Raw genomic sequence first — 23,932 nt, forward strand, 5'->3', positions numbered from 1 at the left:
CCAAAGTAGGAAAAGTCCTCGTTTGCCTGACGGATGATAACAATTACAGCCTGTATTGTTGTTTATTGGACCAAGTGGTGAGGAAGCACCAAATGTTAAGTACAGTACATATCCCATTAGAGATGTATAATCGGATGCAGCCGAGCAGCTGATCTTACGTCCTTACGACGGTCTAATCAGACCTTTCCTGGAAAGTGAGCGCATACCTGGCGACGTGGAGAAGTGAGAGAGGAACGAGACATTCTTTAATTCTAATATGTAAACAGGATCCAGGTGCGCTGGAGACAGGCAGAAGAGGTACCATCTGTTTATCCAGACAAGGCATGCCAAATATGAAATATTCATTATGATTCATAGGAGCACACAGACATACCATGCATACTGTATTTCAGCTGGGCCCGGGGCTTTGTGCATCCATATGCAATGAGCTGGGAGGTGCATGCACCTGTCAGTGTGTGTGTGTGTGTGTGTGTGTGTGTGTGTGTGTGTGTGTGTGTGTGTGTGTGTGTGTGTGTGTGCGCGTGGTGGCCAGTGTGCTCCCATAAATGACTGTATGGATTTAAGTGAGGCCTCTGTCACGGCTGTGTGACTAATTCCTCCAAATCAGCTCCGATTATGATCATTTAGTGTCTCATTACTAGACCTTGTTACGTAAAAATGGAGAAAAGCCGAACCCGAAGGTAAAAGCCGAAACCATTTCTAACAAGTATTTTATTCAACTAAACTACCTTTTAATGAATTGATTGTTTTAATTAATAACAGCCGTAAATCCAGATAGTGGAGCCTGTGAAGGCTGGAACCTAATCCATCCATTCAAACTCATTTTCAGTTCATCATGATTGCATTATGGGGAATTTAGAATCCTTTTGGGCTTCAAAGTCATTATTTTGACCAACTCAGTAAAGTGATGGATTCTGAAGTCGCATCCTGGCATCCTCCACCGCCACCAGTCACACCTGCTGAGCTAAATATCTGTTGTGTTCAGGTGCCACGCTGTGAAACTGGCCCTCGGGCGCCGAGTCTCTCCTCAGAAGCGCTCGTGAAAAGTGTGACATTTCCGAGGAGCAAACACACTTTGTCTCCGCCGTCAAACGCAGCCAGGACGACTTCACACCCGAGCTTTGAAACGCCACGCCGCGCGTCTCAGCACGGCTGAATCAGAGCCGCTCGGTCACGCCGTTGGACGGCTTTCAGGCGCTGAGCTCGCAGTCGAGTCTATCGCCGACACCTGTGATCTGCCACCGCGTCACCGAGCGAGGCTCCCCCCAGACCTGCCCCCCCCCTCCCTCCGCGGATGCTGCGTATCTACCCGTGCAGTCAGCCCGGACATGTTTCTTCAGGTAATTGCCAAATTCGTGTCACATTGCGACTCTGAGCGCTCGCGGAGCCAAAGCTGCCAAACGGCACTAGCACATAATGAATTATAATTCCTGTGGGAGGGAGAGAAGGAGGCTGTGTGTGTGTGTGTGTGTGTGTGTGTGCGTGTGTGTGTGTGTGTGTGTGTGTGTGTGTGTGTGTGTGTGTGCGTGTGTGTGTGTGTGTGTGTGCGTGTGTGTGCGTGTGTGTGTGTGTCGGGGGACAACAACAACAAGTGCAGGAATGAATGACAAGCCAAGGGATCAATAGTTTTGGTGACTGACACTAATTTCTTCACTAATGTGAAGGTAAAAAAAACAAAAGCGTCAGCGTCGCTCAGACTCAGCTCAGCTGGCAGGGAATCACTGTGACATAACAGAGCCGACACAGGCCGCGGTCTGCTGCCGCTTGTGTTTGTGGGTGCACATCGGAGGCGACTCTGACGATGTAGGCGTCAGATCGCTCGCGTCTACGAAGTCTCAGTGGAGATATAGCAGCATATGTCAAACAGCACTTTTACTGCAATGTGCGTCTACTGTGATGAATCTAACACATGCATTACAGTATGTGACTTCGGTCGATTTCCGAATCCAATCACAGCGTCTGTAACAAGTGACATATGAAGCTCACGAGCATCAGTCCATGAGGTTCCTTGTGTCCAGTGGTGACATTGTTTCAAGGTTCTCATCGTCATCCACAAAGCTCATATAAAACACCTACTAATTCATGATTAACAAGACAGTCGTTGTTGTTTCCAGCTACAAACGTAAAAAAACCCACACTGCATCTCCTTCACACACGTACAGTAACAGTATGTTTTGTTTTCCCATGCAAATAATTTATGCAGTGGAAATCAATATTTGGTTACTTTGTTAAAGTTGTTTTTGAGATGAACTCAGGAAATCAATAGCGATGGCTTGTGGCAGGTTTACATCTTGGCAGATAATGGCTGTTTATCTCCTTTAATTGGCCGATTCCTTCTGTATCGCAGACAAACTCACGGAAAACACACAACTACACAGATTAGAATGATGAGCTCTGTTTGCGTTTAATATTTAATGGCCTGTGCTGCCTAATGAATTTGTGCTTTTCTGCTATGATGCGATGGAGCAACAGGACAGTGTGTCTCTCTGTGGCCATGTTTGATCTCTCCAACAGGTGCCAGACATTGATTGATTGATTGATTGATTGATTGATTGATTGATTGATTGATTGATTGATTGATTGATTGATTGATTGATTGATTGATTGATTGATTCTTACCCAACAGACTGAAGCGTACTGATCAGCGCCATCTATATGCAGATGTGTCTGTATCGTTACCAAGGTAACCACTGAGGGAAACAGAACCTAACCATGGACCATCTGAAACAAATACCTCTTTACTGTAATTATAAGAAACTAAACACAGTGTTTATTGACATCTATTTAAAAGTTGCCGTACAGTAGGTTCCATTCTGTGAGATGAATATTTAGGTTTGGCCACGAAGAGTCAGAGCCGGATGTTAGTGCTTGTTCGAAGCCGCCTCGTTAATTAGCGACTTTGTTGAAGTAAGAAGGCGACGCTGTTGCGGGGCTGTTGCGGCGTGGCCGATGAAGTAAACGCGAGGCAACCGGGTCGTCGCGGGGAGCTTCTCCCTGCGTGACGCTCGGAGGGAGCAAGAATTTCACTCTCCCCTGTCAGCGGTGACACTCCACGGGACCATCTATAATTCAGCGCGAGGAGAGCCAGACGAGGCACGAGGAGGGAGAAGCGGCTCCCGCGCCTCGCGCCGCTAATGACGGCCTCGGCTTCAGGCGCGCAGGTGACGACGTTCCCCGCGCGCGCCGTTCCAGAGGCGAGAGCGCCGATGACGTCACCGCGGCCGTCCCAAACATCTTCGGTGATTAACTTGAGTCTTTCGCTCTCGTTGTGTCTCATGCTGCGTCTTCATCACAAGCCTTTTAATTGCCCCCAGTTTCGAAGTGTACCATGATTTAATGAACATTCATCAAATTAATTGGAGGCAAAAATGAAGGCTGCACATGTACACAGAAACGTAGCGCTACAGCACGTGACACGTGGCACGCGCTACTTCCACTGAATCAGGCTTTGTCGGAGAAGCTGAGGGGAGATTGTTTGTTGGATTGTGGGTTTATTTTAACCGAAGCGAAAGAGTGTTGTGTTTTTTGATAATAACACTTTTGAAAAGTAGGAAGAGTTGCTCTTCTGCAAGAAGTTACGAAGCAAAAAGCTGGAGATGAGAAACTGTGGGCTAAAAACTGACCCATATATGAAATTGAGGCTCATATTTATGTTTTTAAACAATCCCGTATTAGAGTCTGGACCAATATTAATCTATTTGCTCTTACTGATGTAATGGAATGTAACTTCAGGAGACTTCACAACGCGACTGATGAATATGGAATACTTGTGGTGGACGTAGTGAAGTAAGCAGATTAACGTGGTCCCCCTCTGTTATTAACGTCTCTTGCATCATCAGCCTACATACAGCGGCCACATAAAGGAGCCTCCCCCAGAGCTGCAGCGGCTGTCAGCCACTATTTAACCACCGACAGGCTGTGAAACATCACCCGTTTCAAAGTTCCAGTGGGCGTAGCTTTGATGAAGGCGACGGATGGGACAGGTTTGATTGACACCCGCTGAACCTCGTTAGTACGTCAAAACAAGGTGGTTCCCAGTTTGACCTGTTTTCTGACTGCTTCGCTCTCAGAAATATCAGAGGTCGAGTCAGTTTTTCCATATGTACAGAATCTATATTTGCAGCTGACACAACCTATGATGGTGGATGTTTAAAGGCTGTAATTTTCATCTTTTTCTTAGAGCTGCCTGTTTTTCACTGCAGTTCCTGCAGTGGAGCGTTAACTTTCTTATAGGTTAACGGATCAACTACAGTCAGCTGAAATGTTCTAACATGAACAGGTATCAATAATAAAATGGGGATACAGGAAAAATGACTTCATACACTGAGTTGTGTAAAAATGCTCAAATAAGTTCAAATAACAAACTGATAATAAAACACTGAAATGTTTCTGAAGCTCCAAACGCATGTGAAGCAATGCTTTCATCAACCCTATAGCACGGACGGCTCTGTGAAGCTCGGGATCTACCAGAGCTGAAGTTTCAGGCCCATCTTTTAATAACGAAATGCTCCTTCAGGTCGCCCACAGTCATCTGCTCTCTTATTTGCCCCGTCATTCATGCTACTCTTCTCCATTTGATTCGTATCAATCTCCTCTCATTTCTCCCATTTTCTTGCACATTCTCATTTTCGGTCGATCTAATTCCTGTCAGTAAATCACTCAGAGAGAGGTGTGAGATAAATCCAAATTAAATAGGGGCTTTATTACAATATTTGCAACTTCTGTGTTCATTTGTGTGTCTGTCACCAAAGATGAAAACCCAGAGAACAAGAAGATTTGAGCTATTTGCACATGGTAATACGTGTGACTGTCTCCATCACAATGGGCCCGCGGGGACGGGTTCGGCCTCATCCACCCGTGTGTCAGAGCAATCTATGGGAAGCACACGGTGTTATAGGTCTTCCTGTCCTGTCCATACGAGTGCTTAATCTCATGGGAGATTGATTCACACGCCACAGAGAAGTCACTTGAAGCCCTGCAAAGAGAATGGAAAAGCTCCATGTGTGCAAATGAGTCCTGCGCATCCAAAAGAGAGAGGAGGCAAATCACCGAGGGTGGAACGACTTCAGCTCCTCCAATCAAGGATTTCTACTAAATGAAATTGATTTTAATATATAGAAGTGAGAGGAGAAGCAGCAGCTGAAGACAACTCTGTAAGAAGATAGTGTGTAAAAATAGATTTCATAAACCCAGACGTAACAACTGTAACAGAAAACGGTCAGGTATTTCTTGACCTTGTGTATCTTTCCGTGTGTGTGTGTGTGTGTGTGTCCGCCTCTAAACACAGCTGAGTGTCCAGGTGTCTTTTTCACAGCACACTTGAAGCTGAATTCATTGAGACCTAAGAGCTGCTGCATCCACACACCAGCACACGCACGCGTTTGAATTCATCATTAAACAGAATGGGCTGTGTGTGACTGCGGCAATAACACCTCTCCCCATCTCACGGCCGGTGCTATTGATTAGGGTCTGCTGACAGAGCTTCACAAGGGTTTTAATTGTATTTTATTTTATCATACCTAATTCACATTCTCCTTTTAATGTTCTCTGGGCCATTTTCTGGGCCTTCCATGGTTTGTACTAATACGGGATGTGATGAAAAACACATCATATAGTATGTGATGAAACAACGTCAAAGTATGTGGTGACATTTGAATTCTGCAATAAATATATATTTTAGCATTTGTCAGTCATAGAAGGTTAAAGCTGGTTCAGCTTATTCAAGCTAAGACATTTTTTTCTTACCTTTGTGCTGACAATGGGGAAAATCTACAATGAAAGGATGCAAGTTCACGGAAATGACGCATTTTAGTTTTTTTTTTTAGTATTTGAAGATGTGTTTGTTGTTTGAGCTTTATTTTGCCCCCCCCCCCAACACACACTTGGACTTTCAGACGCACCTTCAGTGGGACTTGAGCCCATGATTTCACTTTATGGTAGTTTGCTTTTGGTGTCGGCTGCCACTTGACCAACTACAGCATCTACTGTACAGTAAGCAAAGAAAGAATTAGATAAATTAGAGTTTACAAGGTGATGCATATTAATATTCAATTAAACTACTTCAGATTTGATGTTGGAATTCGACCCTTTAAATAAAAGTCACTCACTCTAACCATTGACCTGCAGAACCAATGAGCTCCTAATTCTGATCAGTTATGTGGCTTTAACTGATCGATTGCATCAAACTGTAGCTGTACTAAAAAAAGTAGAATACGTGTTATATTATAGTATCCAGTTAAAAAAGTCATAGTATACTGTACAGATTTCTCCATCATCCAACAACAAGCTGCAGATTTTTAAATTATCAGACGCTGCGGCTCCAGCAGATTACACCAATGATATGTTGTAATCGCGTCTATTTATGCTCGTCATCTTCTTGCATTTGTGTTGTACATGTACTGCACAGAGATGTCGCGGAGTTTAACACGCGCAACAGGTACATTCATCCCAATTAAAATATGAGCCTCGAAGGTAAAGTGTCGTTAGTGCATGTTTCTGTGTGAGGCAGTGTCTCGGAGGCTCCCGCATTAATAGAGCCATGCATTATTTAGCGTGTTTACCAACGCTGCAGCATCAGAGTCTCCCCGTGCTTTGGCTCTCATTTCTTTCTCTGAAACCTCCTAACTGTCAGAAAGGAGACGGCCGAAGGAGCGTTTACAGTAAACCCGCACTCTCCGTCCAGATGTGTGATGGATGCATTCAGTTAAACTGAGACCCCACAGGGGAGCGGGATGTTCACTCGCCTACACTTAGTTGCCACAGAATAATCCCGTTCAACCGGTCGCCTCAGGGTTGAAACGAATGACCAAAAGTAAATATCTAACTGCAGAAACTCGGACAAAAACGGACGAACACACATCTCGCGCACACGCCTCCCACACCACATGGTTAATTAATTCTAATTTGAACGGCCGTGGCCTCACCTCCTACACTCGTGCCTTCTCACGGTGCCTGGAGAGAAGCGTTACAGCATCCTGAGAGCGCGAGGAAGGAAGGAAGGCTGTCTGGAGCCGACGCACGACTGCCAGTTTCAAGAGACGCCGCTGAGCGAGAGGGGTAACGCTGGTGAGTGACAGCCGGTAGTTGTGGCCCAAAGTTCAGCGGGCAGACTGGGAACTGGCAGCCAGAGGTAGTTAAATGAGATTTTGCTGATTTTAATATTAGGGAATGGTGTAAACACACTGGGGCTCTGGATTTGTACAGACATGAGAGACGCTTCCAACAGGTCGGCCAATAAAATCAAATATAGCTCAGATCAGAGTAGTGTCTGATCAACAGGATATATGTGCAACTGTACCTCATTAAGAGATCTGCTCCTCAGTCACTGATGCATAAGCAAACATCCACAGTATTAAAGTTACCTGACACGTGACTTTTAAATCTTCTCTGTTCGAGGCTCCCCGTCGATAATTGGCTCACTGATGCGTGAGAGCCGTGAATGTACAGATGTTAAATAGCTGAACTCTATCTTTGGGGGAGTGTTGGAAGTGTGACAAAGTCCAACGCCTGCTCAGTGTGTGTACTGGGCGAGTGTAAGCTCCTTCATTCTTCCCGATTCCAGCCGTAAAATCATTCTCACGCTTTGGTGTCTTTGGGCCGTTCACACCTAGAAGCCTGAACAGAATGTAGAATAACTCTGCAGCTCTTTCAGATATACTGTATCACGGATCAAATTAATATAATAGAAAAAGCGGGAATTTACAGGATTCGTGGCACTTAAATAAATCCATTCACCACTTCATTACCACTTCTGATTCGCTGTGTCCCATGTCTGCAGAAGTTGCACTTCTCCGGTCTGTCCACGGCGCCCGAGCCGTTTTTTTTCCCGCCTGGAGCTAATTTTGAGGTTTTCCTGTAGCATCGCTGTATCGCTGTGGTACGATTGCAGCATAAGAGAATATGCATCATTCATCAGCTTGTGTTCTCATTGGCTGGGGGAGTATGTGCCAGCCAAGCAGAGTAGGTGTTCATGAATTATGCAGATTTGTGTTAATAACTCCTGAAACAGTGGCAAATCTGGGCTTATAGAAGATAGACAGAATTAGGGGAATCTCAGCAATTTAGCGCGAGGTGAATACGGGTCAAAGATACCTACAGGTCTACATAAGTACATGTGTACTGTGTACTGAGGAACTGAACATTAACACCTACAGGCGGTGGCTACACCCCAACAAGGGCGGACCCCCGCGACCCACCGTGGCACAAACCCAGAGCCATCAGGACTCTGAGGAGCAAAGCATCCTCGTCGCCATGGAAACCGTAAGAAGACGGGTATCCGAAGACAATTCTCAGGTCCTTAGGACTGTCAAGAGATCCAACAACACAGCATCCAGATGCAACAGAAGGAAGGAAACTTGTTGACATAAGCTTCAGTACTGTTTCACTAGCATTATAGTAATATTTACCTTTATTTTAAAGACGTTTTGGTGGATCTCATAAACACTCACATGGACGCCCACAGAGAAAGGCACCACATAAGGTCCTTCAAAACTTCATCACGGGGGGAGCAATAGAGAAGCCATTCGCGTCTAAGTAGAAAATCCCTCTCCCAAAAGAGCTGGTCAATCTGTGTCCACTTTGTCCCAGGCCCACATCACACTTCCACCAGGAGGACACAGGGGACACAGACCCATCAGCCGATGGCCTTTCTGCCGAGCCTCAGGTGAAACCACACTGGAGGAGAAACCACACAGATTTACTCAGAGTCAAAAGCTACTTGAAAGATATAGAAACATTTTGAAGAAAGATTGCGGCGTCTATTTCCAGGTAAATGAGTCAGGACGGAGAGGAGAGGCTCAGTTACAGCCCATCCACCGCTCTGTTCCACAGGGTTCGAAGGCACACTCTAAAAATATTAACTTTGGACTAATTATAAAAATTTATTAGCAGTACAGTAAGTTGGTTTACTGTTCAGCAGTACTTTTAAACGAACCACTTTTAATTACTTGTATAATGGATTGTGCTGTAAGTCGTCGTTCATCTGGCCTGTGAACAATTTAAGGAAACTGACAAGGTGTTATTGATATTAATAGAAGCCCCGCACTAGATCCTGTAAGTGTGATTATTTGTTATTTATGTGCCATCACATCAGCTCTTGGCCCATAATTCACTGTAATTCAAACAGGAGGGGAGCAGTACTTTGTCCCTGTCTATGAGTGTATGAATGGAGCTTCACAGGCTTCTCCTCTTCCTACCTGTCACCCATTTATCTCTCCTAATTAGGCGGCGGCAATAAAACACGCGTGTCCCGCCCTCCCATGATTATTCCCCAGCGCGTCTTAATCTTACTTAACGGCCTCACTGATGCCACGTTTTCTCGTCGGCATTATCTCAGCGTGTACAGACAGCGCCGGTGCCGTGACAGACGTCCTAATCCTGTCGCGCCTCATTAATAAAAACATTAACTCGCAGCACTTGATCGATAGCTGTTGACTCAAGCGGGGCCGATTGGCCACACCTGCGTGATCGATGAGCCGAGTTAATCCTGCGTGATTAGAGGGAGACAGGGGACGGGGGGGTGGGGGGTGATAGGTGGACGTGTCTCCGTTTGACCTCAGTCACTCCTGAAATAAAGAAAATTGAAAGGAGATCCTCATCTCTGCTTCTGCTCACTTTCTCAGCGTGAGCATCCACTGACATGTGATGCATGCGTGGGTGTGCAGAAATACGCCCGCCCGCACAAGCCTGACCACGGAGACCCCCCCCACACACACACACGCGCGTACATCCTCCTCGCAAGAATATTTCCAGAAAAACTGAGGAACTTTTCAATATTTAAACAGTAGTTTAAATCTATAGGTTTTATCTGTGTGAGTCACCTAAACACACAACACAGAGGTAATGATGCCAAATGTTATGGTGAGCAAACACACAATAAAAGTGTGGCACGCTGTACTGTCAGGCTCCACATGCACACAGAGGAATACACAGGATGTAACACACACACACACACACACACACACACACACACACACACACACACACACACACACACACACACACACACACACACACACACACACACACACGCTCATCGTGTGCTGAGCTGAGCGGGGAGTATAAAAGGGGCTTCCTTCCAACTCAGCGGAGAAGTGCTCTCCTCACTCTCACACACTCCTCTACGCGACGAACGTCTTCTGTCAAGGTAGGTCTGCCCTCTGTTATTTAACTTGACACGTTGCACATTTGAATCTTTTTAAAAGCAGTTTTGCACAGATTTATTTGTTGTGAATGGATGTTTTTTCTGGCTCATCAATAGACCGAAAATGAGGCAGTTTTCATAAAAAAACATGCTGCTGCGCACGGGAGATCACAGAATCACTTTAAACGTGACAACAGGAGATTTCATGTGTTTTATTCTGAAAACCCTGACCTTGATCTCGACTTAATGAATGAATCCAGATTGCGGTTGGACCTGCACAATGCATCAGGAGTGACCGCAGCTGTTGTGTTACGCGCTGTGCCCCTGGATCGGTGTGAATATGCTGCTCTGACTCACGCGCCAGTGCTGTGAAGTGACAGTTGTCTGACAGTGCAGACGGTCCCAGTGCTCCCAGTGCTCCCAGTGCCTTGACTCCTCTCTCCTTTCAGATGACTGCAGGGCTGTGTGTGTGTGTGGTGCTGGTTGTCCTGTGTACGAGCTGTTCGGGGCTCCCGCTCTCCCCTCAGCCTCTGGACGGGGGCCGCCGCTCCCTCCCCCCCTCCTCCCCCTCCGAAGGTACGGTCGAGCCCCTCCGTTAACGCGTGACACCGGTCTTCGGCGTCTGACATCTGCTCTTGTTTGCAGCCCTCCTCGAGGCTGGCAGCCACAGCTCGGGGGGACCCCACCTCCGACACAGGCGCTCTGCCCCTCAGCTGAAAGCCCTCCCCGCGGCTGACGAGGACCCCAACTCGCGGGCGAACCTCAGCGAGCTGCTGGCGAGACTCATCTCCTCCAGGAAAGGTGCGTGTTTGTCCGCGTGCGCCTCTGCTTCTGTGCCCGTTTGCATGTTGTTAGGAGGTCATCGCCGCTCCACCTGCGAACCCTCGAAGGCGCGAGCACATCTGGAAACATCTGGAAAACACAATAATTAATTTACAGAGACAAGTGCCTCCCCCCCTCCTCCTTCCTCACTCCTGCTAATTACTAGAATCAGCGAACAGTTAGCTTAGTAAAATGAATTAGCAGCACTGAAAGGCTTTTGTGGTTTGAAAAAGCGTGTATTAGTGGGTGCTGCCTTCCGGCCACTCTCCTCGCAGCATCTCATTTATTCCCTATCTGATTCCCAGTAGCTCTGGGTTTTCCTTCCTTTGATGCTGACACCACAAACCCTCGACCCTTCCTCATGTTCAGCGCTCTGATCTCCTGATCTCGCCGGCTGTGTGACAGGACTGGAGAATGTTCGGGCTTCCACAGTGCACAGATGAGAATCTTTCAGACTTGGCTTCCAGAAATTGAAAAGGCGTCGCTCCGCGCGTGACTCTTTGCATAACAAACACCGAAGCCTGAAACTTTGCCCTTTCTTCCTAGACACAGTCTGACGTATCGATCGTGGATGAAAGGCGACATTGCTCAGGAGAAAAACGTCTCTGCCTCTTTAGCAAATTCACAAATCACTCGATTATGAAGTGAGTCATTTTCAGAGCTTGTTCGGAGTCACTGGACCGAAAATGATTGAAAAGTGGATGGTTCACTTCATCACAGACAATAAAGAACAACATCATTTGAAATCTTCCACATAACACACTTAAAACCTTTAATGGCCTTTATGTATTGCCTTTGCACTGATTACAGTATAAAACCTGCACTAAAACTCAGTCAGGTCAGTAAAGACTCATTTCTTCAGCGACGTGTGTGTTTAACTGTGATCGTGCGTTTGTGGGCGTCTGTGCTTGTGCGCTTGCTGTTCACTTGCATGTTCTGGTGTAGGAGGTGTCGTTGTCGAGCCTTCTGCAGCCAGGCTTCTCAGCACACCGGGGAACTAAAGCAGTGTGTGTGTGTGTGTGTGTGTGTGTGTGTGTGTGTGTGTGTGTGTGTGTGTGTGTGTGTGTGTGTGTGTGCGATGCGTAGGAGGATGTGGGTGGAGTGCAAACAGCATCTCTATGAGCGCTCAATTGATTACCACACGGACAGCAAATCTGCTTCGCTATACTTGGAATAAAAAAAAAATATGACGAGATCGAAATCACACGCGGTTTAACGTTCGAGGGTTAGAGCGCGCGCACGTACGAGTGAGGAGGAGGAGGAACGAGGCAGCGATGAAGGGTTCAAGAAATGAACATGTGGAAAAGTGGAGGAACGGGTTGAGAAAGAAGAAGAGACAGTAATAGCATGTTGTCAGTCTGAAGTCCAGCTGTACTTAGAACGTCCTTTGTTTTAGTGTGTGTGGGTTTATGTGTGTGTGTGTGTGTGTGTGTGTGAGAGAGAGAGAAATAATGAGAACGAGGGGACAGAACCTCCTGTGGGTGATTAAAACCAGCAGCGATTCCAGTATTGCAGACATTAAACTTTAATGAGGTGATGGACTGAACTCACCTCTGTCTTCTCGGGGCAAAAGCTCCTGACCTGAAAAGTTATAAAAGTGAAGCAAACGGAAATTAAAAGCATCAGTCACTGCAAATACATTTGTCAGAGGACCTCGAGCCGCTCCACGTGGGAGCGTCTCCGCGTCCAGTCCCATCTGACAGCTGACACATTTAACCAGATAAAAGACACAAGGGGGGTTGTTTATATATTTCATGGCGGCGCATTTGCATCTCGCTTCCAAATTTAGACCGTTTCGGACTAGTTTGCGCCGACTGTCTCCGTGCAGAGACTACTTGAAAGTAGGTCCACGGTCCGGCGAAAGCCTCGGAGGAACGCTGATGCCCCCCCTCCTCCACCCACCCACTCACTCATTGGCCTCCACGCTTCTCCCCCCAGCGTCCGTGCGCAGGAACTCCACGGCGGGCAGCAGAGGCAGCGGCCTGAGCGCCAACCACCGGATAGCGGACAGGGACTACCTGGGCTGGATGGACTTCGGCCGCCGCAGCGCCGAGGAGTACGAGTATTCCTCGTAAGGAGGGGAGTCAGCGCAGGCGAAGGAGGGGCAGGAGGAACACACCCACGCAAGCTGGCTCATCACCGTCCCACAATAAGAGTCTATTTATGATGTATTTGTTGTACATTCGTTTGTAAGACTGTAATAATGCAATATACATATGCCAAATTTTGCAGAAAAGCTCTGATTGTCCAAGGTTCGTTTGTTTCTGGTTTTCTCGGTTATCTTTATTATTTTCGGGTGGAAAGGTTTAGGATAGTGTGGGGGTCTGTGGAATAACTGGGCTGAATAAAGACTGAAAACATCACTCCGTGCTCATGTTCTTCTGATTCAGTGTATTACAGTGTATTGACATTTACTAGATGTCATGTCATAATCTGGATTATTTTTGGCAGCGCAAACATGCAGTATTATGATAGTGTGACCTTTGAGTCACACAACAAGCACAAGCAATAGACAATATATACACAATATATCCTATCACTGATTTTCTTGTTTCAATCTACTAACTCAGACACACTGAAGGTAAAACGTGTGACTCAGAGGATCAGCAGCAAGAGATGAACATGGCAGATTTTATTGTGGCAATTAATAATGAATAAGTGTGAATAATAGTAGTGATAATGGTGTCAGTTACCCAGAGACAGAGGTTTGGGTGCTGATAAAGGCTGATTTAATCAATTTTAGGAGTTTATTATGTAATAAAAGCTTTAAAAGTGTCAGTTTATTATTACTATTATTATTACTAATACTACACACATTCTAATTGTCAGTTCTAGTTGTCAGGTGGTTACAGTAGACTTAGGAACAATCAGAGGCTCTTATCACAGGTGTGTGAAATATAAAATGTTATAATGAGACAGATGCATTGAAACTGAGCTCCCGTCTCACTGATATTCCGATGGAAATGAACATCGGCGCGTTACATACGGTTCACCCCACAGATCCGCTGGACCTCGGTGGACTGGGAGCAACGATGCTGGTTTTGATGAATATAAAAGAAGAAACGTCTGATGTTGGGAAAAGAGGTCGGCGTGCAGCCGCACAAAGGAGATGAAAGTCAGTGAATGCATCATTCAGGCGCCAGGCTGGGGAATGTTCAAGAATATCTTCAAAAGAACAGCAAGATCATTATGAATCCATGCTAAATATTGAAGTGGTCTGAAGCGTTTGGAGAAACTGATAATGAGTAAATTATTGAAGCAGCCTCTAATTAAGTCCTAATAATTACATTTGGCTCCACGACCGAGACATCAGCAGCTTCTGAGGAGGCAGGTGTTTCGGGGATACTTTCAAATACTTTGAGGCAGAGACAGACAAAGAGCTATGACGACGTGATATCGACATCACTCGCTCGAAATCTTCTTGAAAACACAGACAAAGGCCAAAAAGCAGCAGGCTCCAAAGTTCAGCCTGTGGACGGTGTTTATGTGGAGGCTCCGCTGTAACGGGGAATCATGTGAAGCAGCCCATTGTGCATCTGCTGCCCCAGCGCGTTAAGTGAAAGATGCGTCTGTAGGAGTGAGAGGTGGGAAGACGGATCAATGAACAAATCAGCCTCAGTGAATTATTCAGTGAAGTGGTGACGGGGGCCTCGGGGGAACGAGGGGGGGTTTGCTGTGTGTTTATATGTTTACGTGTGCGCGGGGCATTGAAGCCACTGGCTTGGTCTGAGGTCACACTTCAATCAGAAACCCAGAGGCTTAAGAATCTGAGTGTGTGCTGGGAATCGACTCGAACTTTCTGCTTAAAGCGCTGGAGTCATAAGAATTCAGAGGTAAAGGCTTCGGAAAGGTTTAAAGGCTTCAGTGGGACCATCAGTAAATGTCTTCAGTGTGTGTGTGTGTGTGTGTGTGTGTGTGTGTGTGTGTGTGTGTGTGTGTGTGTGTGTGTGTGTGACTGGAGCACCCGTACGTGCGTAAGAGCTCTGGTTCTGCTCAGCCGCAGCCACGCAGGCCTGAAAGGAGGACGAGCTCCACGAGTGCGACTGTAATGAAGATCCAGGAACGGCGGCGAGCAGATGGTCCGAGCTGCTTTTTGAAGCACACTGTCTTTCACTCGCCGTCCAAACGTTTCTTCCTTTACCTGCTGAACAGCTTGAAAGGGTGGCGTTCGAAAAGGTTGCATATGCGGTAAAAAACAGGAAGAGAGACCCAGGACCGCAACCGCTGCAACAGCGAAGTCGAATCAGAGTTATTGGAGAACGTCGGAGGAATTCTAATCATTGGTCTTAGAGAAATACGCTTTTAAAGCTGGAGCAGATGCTTAAATGCTTCTGTAGTAGGTAAAACACGCACATCTGAATTTGTCAACAACCGACTGTCAACAGGAACCAAATTCTTTTGTTAATGGTCATTTGGAGTGACCCTCAGGTCCATCAACAAATGAACTAATTCACTAATTCATGAGCTTTTTGAACTTTGCAATAAATAAATAAATAAAACAAAACATTCACGAGAGTCAAGTCAAGGCTTTCGGGATTTTAGTCAAAGGGTTTATTTAATTGTTTGTTTTTCAATTGAGAAAAAGGATGTAACTGGCAGTAACTAGTAAACTATTTTCAACTAATGACCACAGGGTTCATGGAGAAAACAATGTAGTCAAGTCAGAAAGACCTTTGGGACAAGCCGAAAAATACTGGTGATGCTTGAAAATACATGCCTGGCCAGTTTTTTATTATCTACAGCAGCTGACTGTGCTCCATCTCAGATTGAGACAAATGCTGCTTTAAAGAACCGAAAACAGTCAGTAAAACATTTTCATTTGCCAGTTTCTTAAGGCAAAAAGTGGGAAGATTTTCTCTAACAGAGCAGCTTTTCACTTACTGAGCACAATACTGAAGGCAGCTGCAGCGAACACTTGGCAAAGCGTCCCCAGGGAGGAGACGTCCACGGCTCCCGGACTCAAGGCAGCTCTTATTTTCTTCTTCCCCGTATTGAAGACGAATCCCTGTGAATTAAAGCCATAAGTCTTATATTAGTGCAATGTAGTTTGTACTAAGATGAGGCAGGTGTCAGCACAGGCAATACAGTTGATGCTGAGGTTGGCATTAAAGTCTGTAGGAAATATTAGTGCAGTCGATCCAGTAGTTGTTGATGTATTTTAGCCTAAAATTACAATAGATGACAAATACTAGCACAAATCAACACATTTAAAACACTATGAGCTGTGCAGACGAGAATGCAAGGGTGGATTTTCCACTTTCAGCTCAGGGACGTGTTTGATTTGATCTTTTGATAAATCAGATTAACAACATATTATTCTGAGGACAAATCACACCGGTGACATTCAGCCATCTCATTTCTTTTAATTACGCTCGCCTGCCGTCAGTGTGGCATTTTTTGATTATTGTTCACCCCTCACGCACCCTGTGGCTAACAGAGGCTTAATAAGCGCCCTGGTCATATTCATCATATGGTCAGTGGGTAATAGATGATGGGTTTGTCTGTGTGGACAGATGGAGGAATGTAATGTAATGTAAGGACATGTGACATTTGCTGCAGCCAGCGCCATCTGCTGGAGGAGATGATTTCATGTTCGGGACCTATTCATAATTTTATACAGGAGGAAAACAGACATGGAATAAATGAAGATATTCATAAGATTCATTTTGATTTGATTGATTTTTTTATTTGGAAAACGCCTGATTACATGCTCTCCAACGCTTACAGTGATGTGTGACTGCAGGTTATGGCTCCACATAACTGCTGTGTTATAACTGGGCCATATAACACAGGACAAACAGGGATATATAGCAAGTATGGACATGAAAAACCCTGTAAAAGCACAGCAGGAAGTAAAATAATAAATAGAACAGATGCGACAGCTTCATAAACAGACAGTGGAGGCACTATATTGCTTCAGTTCAGCGAAACGTCCCAAAGCCTGTGACCGCAAATTAACTCCCATCATTTGCTTTATTCCCGTCTCTCTCCTCTTCAGCGTATTGATCCGTCCAGTTCAGTAGAAGCAACATCAACTTCCCCTGTCTAATGGCCAATTAGGAGTCTAAACGAAAAATATTTTCAATACTGACATAAAATTGGAATTGACTTATCAGCCTCTAATCACTTCCAGAGGGAGAATCGAAAGAAAGAAGCTGTGTCTTTCTCTATTTGGGGTTTTAAACATGAACCTCAGTCCGGTGATACAACTACTGCTAGACAACAAGTGCAACATCTGGATGTGTGATGGGTTCTGTGTGCCACAGTGGGAGTACTGTGTCCAGCCAGCAGAGCCAGTCTCCAAACGGGATGTGAGTGGACAGCGACAATTTGGGATTTTAATCTGGCAAGAATCATCAGCAGATCTCTTTTTATAGCATCACTTTACCCACTTACATGGAATTAACGGACACTGAACTGATTTTCTGTTTCCCCATTTAAACACTCTGACGCTTCTCAACACTAGTTGGGTTCAAAACTTCAAAACTCAATATCAACGTTTATGTCTTCATGCTACACTATTTATTTATAGTGTAGCATGAATATTTTCACTGGGAACTTTATTGTGTCGTTTGTCGATTACACGCAAAACGAAGGGAAATGTGTTTCATGTTACTGGAGTTTGGTGGAATCAATCCTTTAAGGGCTTTTGCCTTTAATTAAAGCGTGGTCTGCTACTTTTTAAAGCACTATAAAGCTCAGTGACAGTGTGAAACCTCCCTGTTGATTAGAAAGTGGTGCCACGTGGTCCATTATGAACAGTGAGAGTCAGTGTTTGGGCTCCAGGTGACTGCTCAGCAGCCTCGGTCCTGCCTGGCTCCTGTCCCCTGACGGCCGACAGTCAGGGCCCCTACTCCTGGGGCCCTGGGCCCTTCATGGCCATGCTGGCCCCGACCATGGCTGGGTAGCTACGGTTTCTCCGTAGCCCATCGGGCCCAAAGGGGGAGCCGGACCTGCGCAGCCCACCCAGGGGGCCGAGCATGGGCCCCGCGCTCATCGCCCTGGCCCCCGGAGCTCCAGCCACGCCGAGCCGCTTCACCTTATCCAGCAGGTTGAGGTTGTGGACAGTCACACTGACATCCGTCTGGCTCTCGCAGTCCCGCCCCCTCTGCCGGCCCCGCAAGCCCCCCGTCACCTCCTTCAGGATGGAGCGCGCCGGTTTGGAGGCCAGGAAGTTGTCGTAGGAAGGGCTCTTGAAGTCGAAGCCCGCGGGGGTGGGCGCGGCTCCCTGGCCCGTCGGGGAGTTGGGAGGGGTGGAGGGACGCAGGGGGTCTGGGTCGGGCGCTCGGTTCGGGGCGATGGAGGTGCTGAACAGGACGCCTCCGCTGCTCGGACCCTGATCCAGGCCCTGGCTCTGGTGGTACACCGCTGCCGAGATCCCCCGCTCCTGGAGGAGGCGCACTAACCCCAGGGAGGTGCTGGTGGTGCGTGTTGCATCTCTGCAGGGACAAAAGCATCAGCATCAGCATCGGCTGGAAAACAGAGGTTGAGGGAGAGCACCAGCTTTTTCATTCAGGGTGTTCGAACTGGAGCCTTGCCTGAGGTTGGTGGAGGACTCGGAGGGCCTGAGACTGAGCCTGTGGGGGGTGCAGGGAGTAGCGGCTGGAGTGGCCAACAGGGTGCTGGTCATCACACAGGACGAAGACGCTGGCACTGGGTTCAGACTGGGAGAAGAACAGAAAGAACTTAGAACTATCAGGAAACAGCGAACGTCAGAAAGATTCTACCAGTTTAAATGCAACCTTCATGATGCTTCATCGTTGAAAAAGCATAAAAGTGGCATTTATTGCACAGAGAATGTTGTTTCATCACCCTATAAGCACCAGAATGTATTATTTAGCACCTTCCTGCTGTCTAGCAGTCTGGATACTGTTGCCAAGACACAATCTGATCTCAGTGACGGCTTAATGATATCAAAGCCCAAATGATCGCTTTCATGTTATTAGAATATATAGAATGTAATAAAAAGCACATCTGAAGAACTTTCAAAAGCAGCCACGATCCAAGAAGGAAAATCGAAGTGTTCTTGCTTCATTAGAGTCGTTACAAAGGCGTGCGTTTGAATCTGGCTGCCTTCAGCGAAAAGGAAAGAAGACGCTTGCGGAATTTTAAAAGGCGTCCACTTTGCTCTCGTAAGAAGCCGCTGTGACACTGAGCCTCTCCTCGGATAAACCGCCGCGGCGCTTTCCTGTGAATGAACGCTGGCACATCAAAGCGGCGTCGCGGGGGGACGCGTGGGAGCGGCCCGCCGGCGCTCCCCTTTGATCAGTGGATTACCTCGGCGTGACCCGCGTCTGCTCGTCGGTGGGATGGAGGATGCGGCAGGTGGTGAACGTGTACGTGGAGCTGGTGTGGGCCATGCATTTGCCCGGGTAGTACGCAGCTGCGGGCGGCACACAACACAGACGGCCGGTCACTCCCGGGCCCCCACAATGCATTGCGGGTATAATATGTGGCGTTCGAGCTCACCCAGGGCGTCGGTGTTGCTCAGATGCGGCGACGGCGATGGAGAGGGAGGGGCCGACGGGGCGACGCTGGCCGCGGGGGCGGGGTCCCCGCTGCCGGGCGGGGGGGGCACGGCCGGGGTGGCGGAGGCCGAGGAGGTGGGCAGGTTCTGGAAGTACTGCTCGCCCGGTTCGTCCTCCTCGAAGCCGCCCCATGGATACACCTGGGGACAGCATCGACCCAAAGACTAGAACATGACTGTAACTTTAGCTGCTGCAGGGAGGATTAGTGGAGACTATAAGCACAAAGCGATGGGGAGTCAGGATTTAAATAATACAGTACTCAGACACGGAGTTCGTGACATGGACTCCAGATTTGAATGTTAACAGACCTGCTCCAGCTCGAGCTCAAGGGGTCTGTAGCCCTTCGACACGACTCCGGGTCTGGCGTCTAGAATGACGCCGAGGTGAGGCTGCGCTAACTGCTGCCAGTGGTGCAGGGTGGCAGAGCCTGGAGGGCACAAAAGAACACTGAGCCACTGAGCTGGACTGTTAGACAGACAACTTTAATGCTCCACAGACCTGGAATGACCCTTCATTTATTTGCAACATATCCATTGCTTCTGGTGTTTAGTCTGTTAAGGCTCAACTTGAGCAACGGTTCCAATGTTCACCAGCTTAAAAAATTAGAAATGAGAAAAAAACTAAAGACTCGTGAGATAGCGAGAAATCACAGATATTAAAAGATGATGAAGAACCAAAGAAAAACATTTAAATGAAATGAAAAGATGAAATGAGGTGTTAGTGTAAGAAATGGTTTTATTGGTAATTTTATAACAGACAAAGCAAATAGTGACAGAATGAACAGAGAAAGACAAATAATAAAGAGTAAAGGCATAAATAAAGAATGAGTAATAATAAATGAGGGGGAGAAACTACAAACATTCAAACAAATGAACTGTAAATAAAATGGAGGAAGCTGTAACAGGAGAGCTGTAAAACAAGCTACTACCAGCAGGGGGCAGCAGAGGCAGCACAAACCTCCACATCTTACAGATTGGAACAAAGTTACGCTCAGCAACGAATCTCACGAGGAACAACGCGTCACACCTCCGTCGTGGCCACGTTTACCCGCACCCGCTGCGATAATTGCGTGTTCGTGGACGATTGTGTGCTGCTCTACAGCCAGCCCCTCGGCTCCGTGTCTTTGTAATAGCTGTGCGGAGATGCGAAGCCGCCGGACTTGTGACGGTGCATCAGAGACCAGAAGGAGTTGAAGAGCATCAGCGACAGAGGCCTGTCCTTGGTCTCCTCGGCCTCGGCCTCCGTCGCCGTCCTGCTCCCGGCCCGGTCTCTGGCCCACCTCCTCCCCCTCTCCCTCGCTATCCTAGCCCCGGTCTTCCTCGCCCACCCCCACCCCCTGTCCCGCTCCGCCTCCGACGCCTGGCTGTCCCTCCGGCCCTCCCCCTCCGCCCCCCAGCTCCACTTGCTCCCCTTGGCGGCGCCGGCTCCCCGCTGCCGCCTCCCCTCCCACCTCCTCAGCGCCTTGCAGCCCGCCCCGCGCTCCCCCCCCCCCGCCTCACCTTCGAGCGGCTTGACGATCTGCAGTTTGTCTGGGAGGTAGGGCCCCCGCGAGGCCCACAGGTGGAGGCCGCCGAGGGACATGATGCTCTCGGAGGGCGTCAGCGCGCCCTCGTGGCCCGGCGCCTCCTGCAGTCCGCCGCGTCCGCGCCGCCGCTCTCTCTCCTCTTCGAAGAAGCGCCTCTCGCTGAGGTTGTTTTGCCGACGCAGAGAAAGGCGCCGCAGGGCCACGCGCAGATCCTCGGCCCCGCTCGTCTTCTTGTCTCGGCCGTCTGCGTTGCTGCGAGAGAAGAGACACCGCATGCAAAGATGCTTCATTTAAACTAAGATAACGAATCAAATCAAATTTCGAAGATGCAACCAGTGTTTTATATCACTCTGAAAATGAACTTTGCTCAGTCTCTGCTTCCTCTCTAATTGGTTAATTGCATTAAACCACTTCCGCCCACCTATCCTGATTGGACGCCGTCTCCAGCAGGATGCTCTGTGTCCGGTTGTCAAGGGCAACGCCGTCTCCGGTCCCGTCGCCTCCATACAGGCCGGAGCGAGGCGTGGACAGGCCGCTGGACGAGGGCGACGTCCGCGCAGACAGAGACTGGTTGGAGCCGGGGATGTTGCCGCTGGTCGGAGTCAGTGAACGCTGCCGCACCGTCTGGTTGACGTTCTTAACCGTCTCAAAAACGCGCTTACGGTGGCTCCTGGGAGAAAAGCAGCAGCGTGGTCTTTGAACACTTCACATCTGAACCAGTCACACGCTATGGAGGAACAGTACATTTGCTACATTGCTGATCTCTGACTCAATGTATAATACAGTTTGAGGCTGAGTTCAATGTGTGCGTGTGCGTGTGTGTGTGTGCGTGTGTGTGTGTGTGTGCGCGCGTGTGTGTGTGTGTGTGTGTGTGTTTGTGTGTGTGTGGGTGTGTGTGTGTGTGTGCGTGTGTGTGTGTGCGTGCGTGTGCGTGCGTGTGGGTGTTTGTGTGTGTGTGTGCGCGTGTGTGTGTGCGTGTGCGCGTGCGTGTGCGTGTGCGTACACCCGTACTTCTGCTCCTCGCACTCCGGATCGTCCAGACTCAACTCCTTCCTCATGGTCCCCTCGATCTCAGCAGCCAGTGAATCCTGCAACACACACAGATCCGTGAGGGCGCGGGAGACGCCAGCGTGCACGCGCGCTGTACGCGCGCCCTCACCATCGGGTACAGCCCCACGGGGTGGTAGCGGCGGAGGCTTCCTGCGGGGTAGCTCCTGTTCCTCAGGTTCTTCAGCTCCTCCTGGGCCTCGTGCAGCATCTCGATGCACTCCGAGTACTTCTCCTCCAGCTCCTGCAGCTGTTTTGCGAAGGTGAACCCTCGTGTTAATTGTACAGTTCGACTTGAACAGGAAGACGAAGGTAAAGAGAGGCGTTACCTCCGCCGTCAGCTGCCTTTGGGCATCTTTAGCCGCCATCAGGTGCTGAGACAGCTCCTCGTTCTCCACCGCATACTAGATGCAGGTATATTACAATGTAAAGGAACGTGAATGATAACAAATACCTCCATCTGTCTGTATGTGAGGCTTTAACTCACAGATTTGGCTTTCTTTTGCAGGTCCACTATCTGAGAGAGGAGGTGTGTGATTTCCTCTTGCTGTCGGGAGGCGTCCTCAGTCTTGCGGGCCAACTCCTCGGCGATGGCGGAGATCTGGAGACTGGACAACCCTGACAGGACAGAGAACACGAGGAGGACGGCGAGATGTGTAAAAATGAAACAATGGGAGAATCAGTTTGACTCAAAAGCGAAGCCCGGACGACTCACTGAGCTCCTTCACGCAGTCACTGACGAGCTGCTGCTCCTTCTCCTCGTAGGTTTCCGTCTCTGACTTCAGGTGGTTCGCCTGCATGGTGACATCCACAGTGAGACAAAGGACGGCCAGTCACGTCACCTCCCTACGTCACGTGGAGCGGTACCTCCGAGCGGAGACACAGGTTCTCCTCCTCCAGCTCTTTGAGTTTCCTCTGCAGCGTGTTGCTCACGAAGCCCCCGGACGCTGCCTCCGCGTTGCCTTTCTTGCCGCTGTGAACAGAGAGGAGCGCGCGTGAAACCCCCGCTGCCGATCGGCGCGGACACACCTGCCAAGGGACGGGCGCTCACGTCGGCGAGCCGCCGGACTCGTCCTCGCTCTCCTCGGCGGCGGTGGTGTAGAACTGCAGCAGCTCGTCCTTCAGGTTCAGCTCGTGGTGCAGCTGCGCCACCTGCAGGACGTCAGACGCCGCCGTCACTGAGTGGCAACGGGCCAAAACGGGCCAAAACGGGCCCTAACGGGTCATAGCTCAATGTGCGGACCTCCTCTGTGATCTGCCCCACTTGTATCTCCAGGTAGTCATTCTGCTCCGTCAGAGTGCGGTTCTTCTTGAGGAGCGACTGGCCGATCCGCGCCGCCAGCTCCAGGTCTCTCTCTTTCTGTCCGATGGACGAGAGAGGAGTCTTAGCGCGGTCCCGTCACCTGCAGACTCGAAAAATAGAGCGACTCACCTCTTCCAGCAAACGGGTGACAGCGTCGATGTCATTGTAGGTCTTCGTCATCTGGCCCACTCTGTCGGCACATAGCACTGTGGAAACAGGCAGCGGGAACTCAGGAGGAGGCTACAGGCTGCGCGTGTTATGTAACAGCCGGTCATCCGGGAGCGGGTGTGGCAGTGCGGGGGTTAACGCGTGTTTTCCATGGCGCACAGCTGGTGGCGGCGCTGCCCCCGGGGAACGGCGCCCATCGACTCCAGTACTCGGATCAATAACTTACTGCGCTGCGCTATCGAACGCGTAATGGTAAACTGTGATACAGTAAGTTTTACAAGCAGCATAAAGCTGCTGTAACTGCGGTGTCAAGTACTTTTAAATGAATTCGAGCGTCCGTCTGACACGAGCACAGCAGTTCACTTTATGGAGACAGAACTTCTCTAGGTCTGTTCTGT

General features: G+C 48.6%; 2 protein-coding genes across 2 annotated transcripts in view; one reads left to right on the top strand and one right to left on the bottom strand.

Annotated features, from left to right (window-relative positions):
* Positions 1-9,993: 9,993 nt before the first annotated feature.
* On the top strand, positions 9,994-13,326 carry cckb (cholecystokinin b). Its single transcript, XM_029167632.3, has 4 exons — positions 9,994-10,144; positions 10,591-10,717; positions 10,787-10,942; positions 12,902-13,326. The coding sequence occupies exons 2-4, from the start codon at positions 10,591-10,593 to the stop codon at positions 13,036-13,038; spliced, it is 420 nt and encodes a 139-aa protein (XP_029023465.1). The 5' UTR covers positions 9,994-10,144; the 3' UTR covers positions 13,039-13,326.
* A 3,301-nt stretch (positions 13,327-16,627) lies between these two features.
* The window catches only part of LOC114865282 (trafficking kinesin-binding protein 1-like), an 8,960-nt gene continuing 1,655 nt past the window's right edge, over positions 16,628-23,932 (bottom strand). The window contains exons 3-18 of the mRNA XM_029166272.2: positions 23,496-23,572; positions 23,307-23,423; positions 23,115-23,215; positions 22,931-23,036; positions 22,779-22,857; positions 22,551-22,681; positions 22,393-22,467; positions 22,176-22,313; positions 22,028-22,104; positions 21,438-21,686; positions 20,991-21,268; positions 19,800-19,918; positions 19,433-19,631; positions 19,241-19,346; positions 18,502-18,627; positions 16,628-18,402 (exon numbers count right to left, since the gene is read on the bottom strand). Of these exons, the coding sequence (XP_029022105.1) occupies positions 17,814-18,402; positions 18,502-18,627; positions 19,241-19,346; positions 19,433-19,631; positions 19,800-19,918; positions 20,991-21,268; positions 21,438-21,686; positions 22,028-22,104; positions 22,176-22,313; positions 22,393-22,467; positions 22,551-22,681; positions 22,779-22,857; positions 22,931-23,036; positions 23,115-23,215; positions 23,307-23,423; positions 23,496-23,546 (2,541 nt within the window). The 5' untranslated portion in view covers positions 23,547-23,572 and the 3' untranslated portion in view covers positions 16,628-17,813. The remainder of the gene's footprint in view (positions 18,403-18,501; positions 18,628-19,240; positions 19,347-19,432; positions 19,632-19,799; positions 19,919-20,990; positions 21,269-21,437; positions 21,687-22,027; positions 22,105-22,175; positions 22,314-22,392; positions 22,468-22,550; positions 22,682-22,778; positions 22,858-22,930; positions 23,037-23,114; positions 23,216-23,306; positions 23,424-23,495; positions 23,573-23,932) is intronic.

This window comes from Betta splendens, chromosome 11, assembly GCF_900634795.4.
Source record: "Betta splendens chromosome 11, fBetSpl5.4, whole genome shotgun sequence".
Classification (NCBI taxonomy): Eukaryota; Metazoa; Chordata; class Actinopteri; order Anabantiformes; family Osphronemidae; genus Betta; species Betta splendens.

What these genes read in the sequence shown, in the direction of transcription:
- cckb (XM_029167632.3), top strand. Translation starts at nt 10,591, where the DNA reads ATGACTGCAGGGCTGTGTGTGTGTGTGGTGCTGGTTGTCCTGTGTACG. An exon ending in CCCCTCCTCCCCCTCCGAAG is followed by an intron (nt 10,718 to 10,786) that starts GTACGGTCGAGC and finishes TCTTGTTTGCAG; the next exon opens with CCCTCCTCGAGGCTGGCAGC. An exon ending in ACTCATCTCCTCCAGGAAAG is followed by an intron (nt 10,943 to 12,901) that starts GTGCGTGTTTGT and finishes TTCTCCCCCCAG; the next exon opens with CGTCCGTGCGCAGGAACTCC.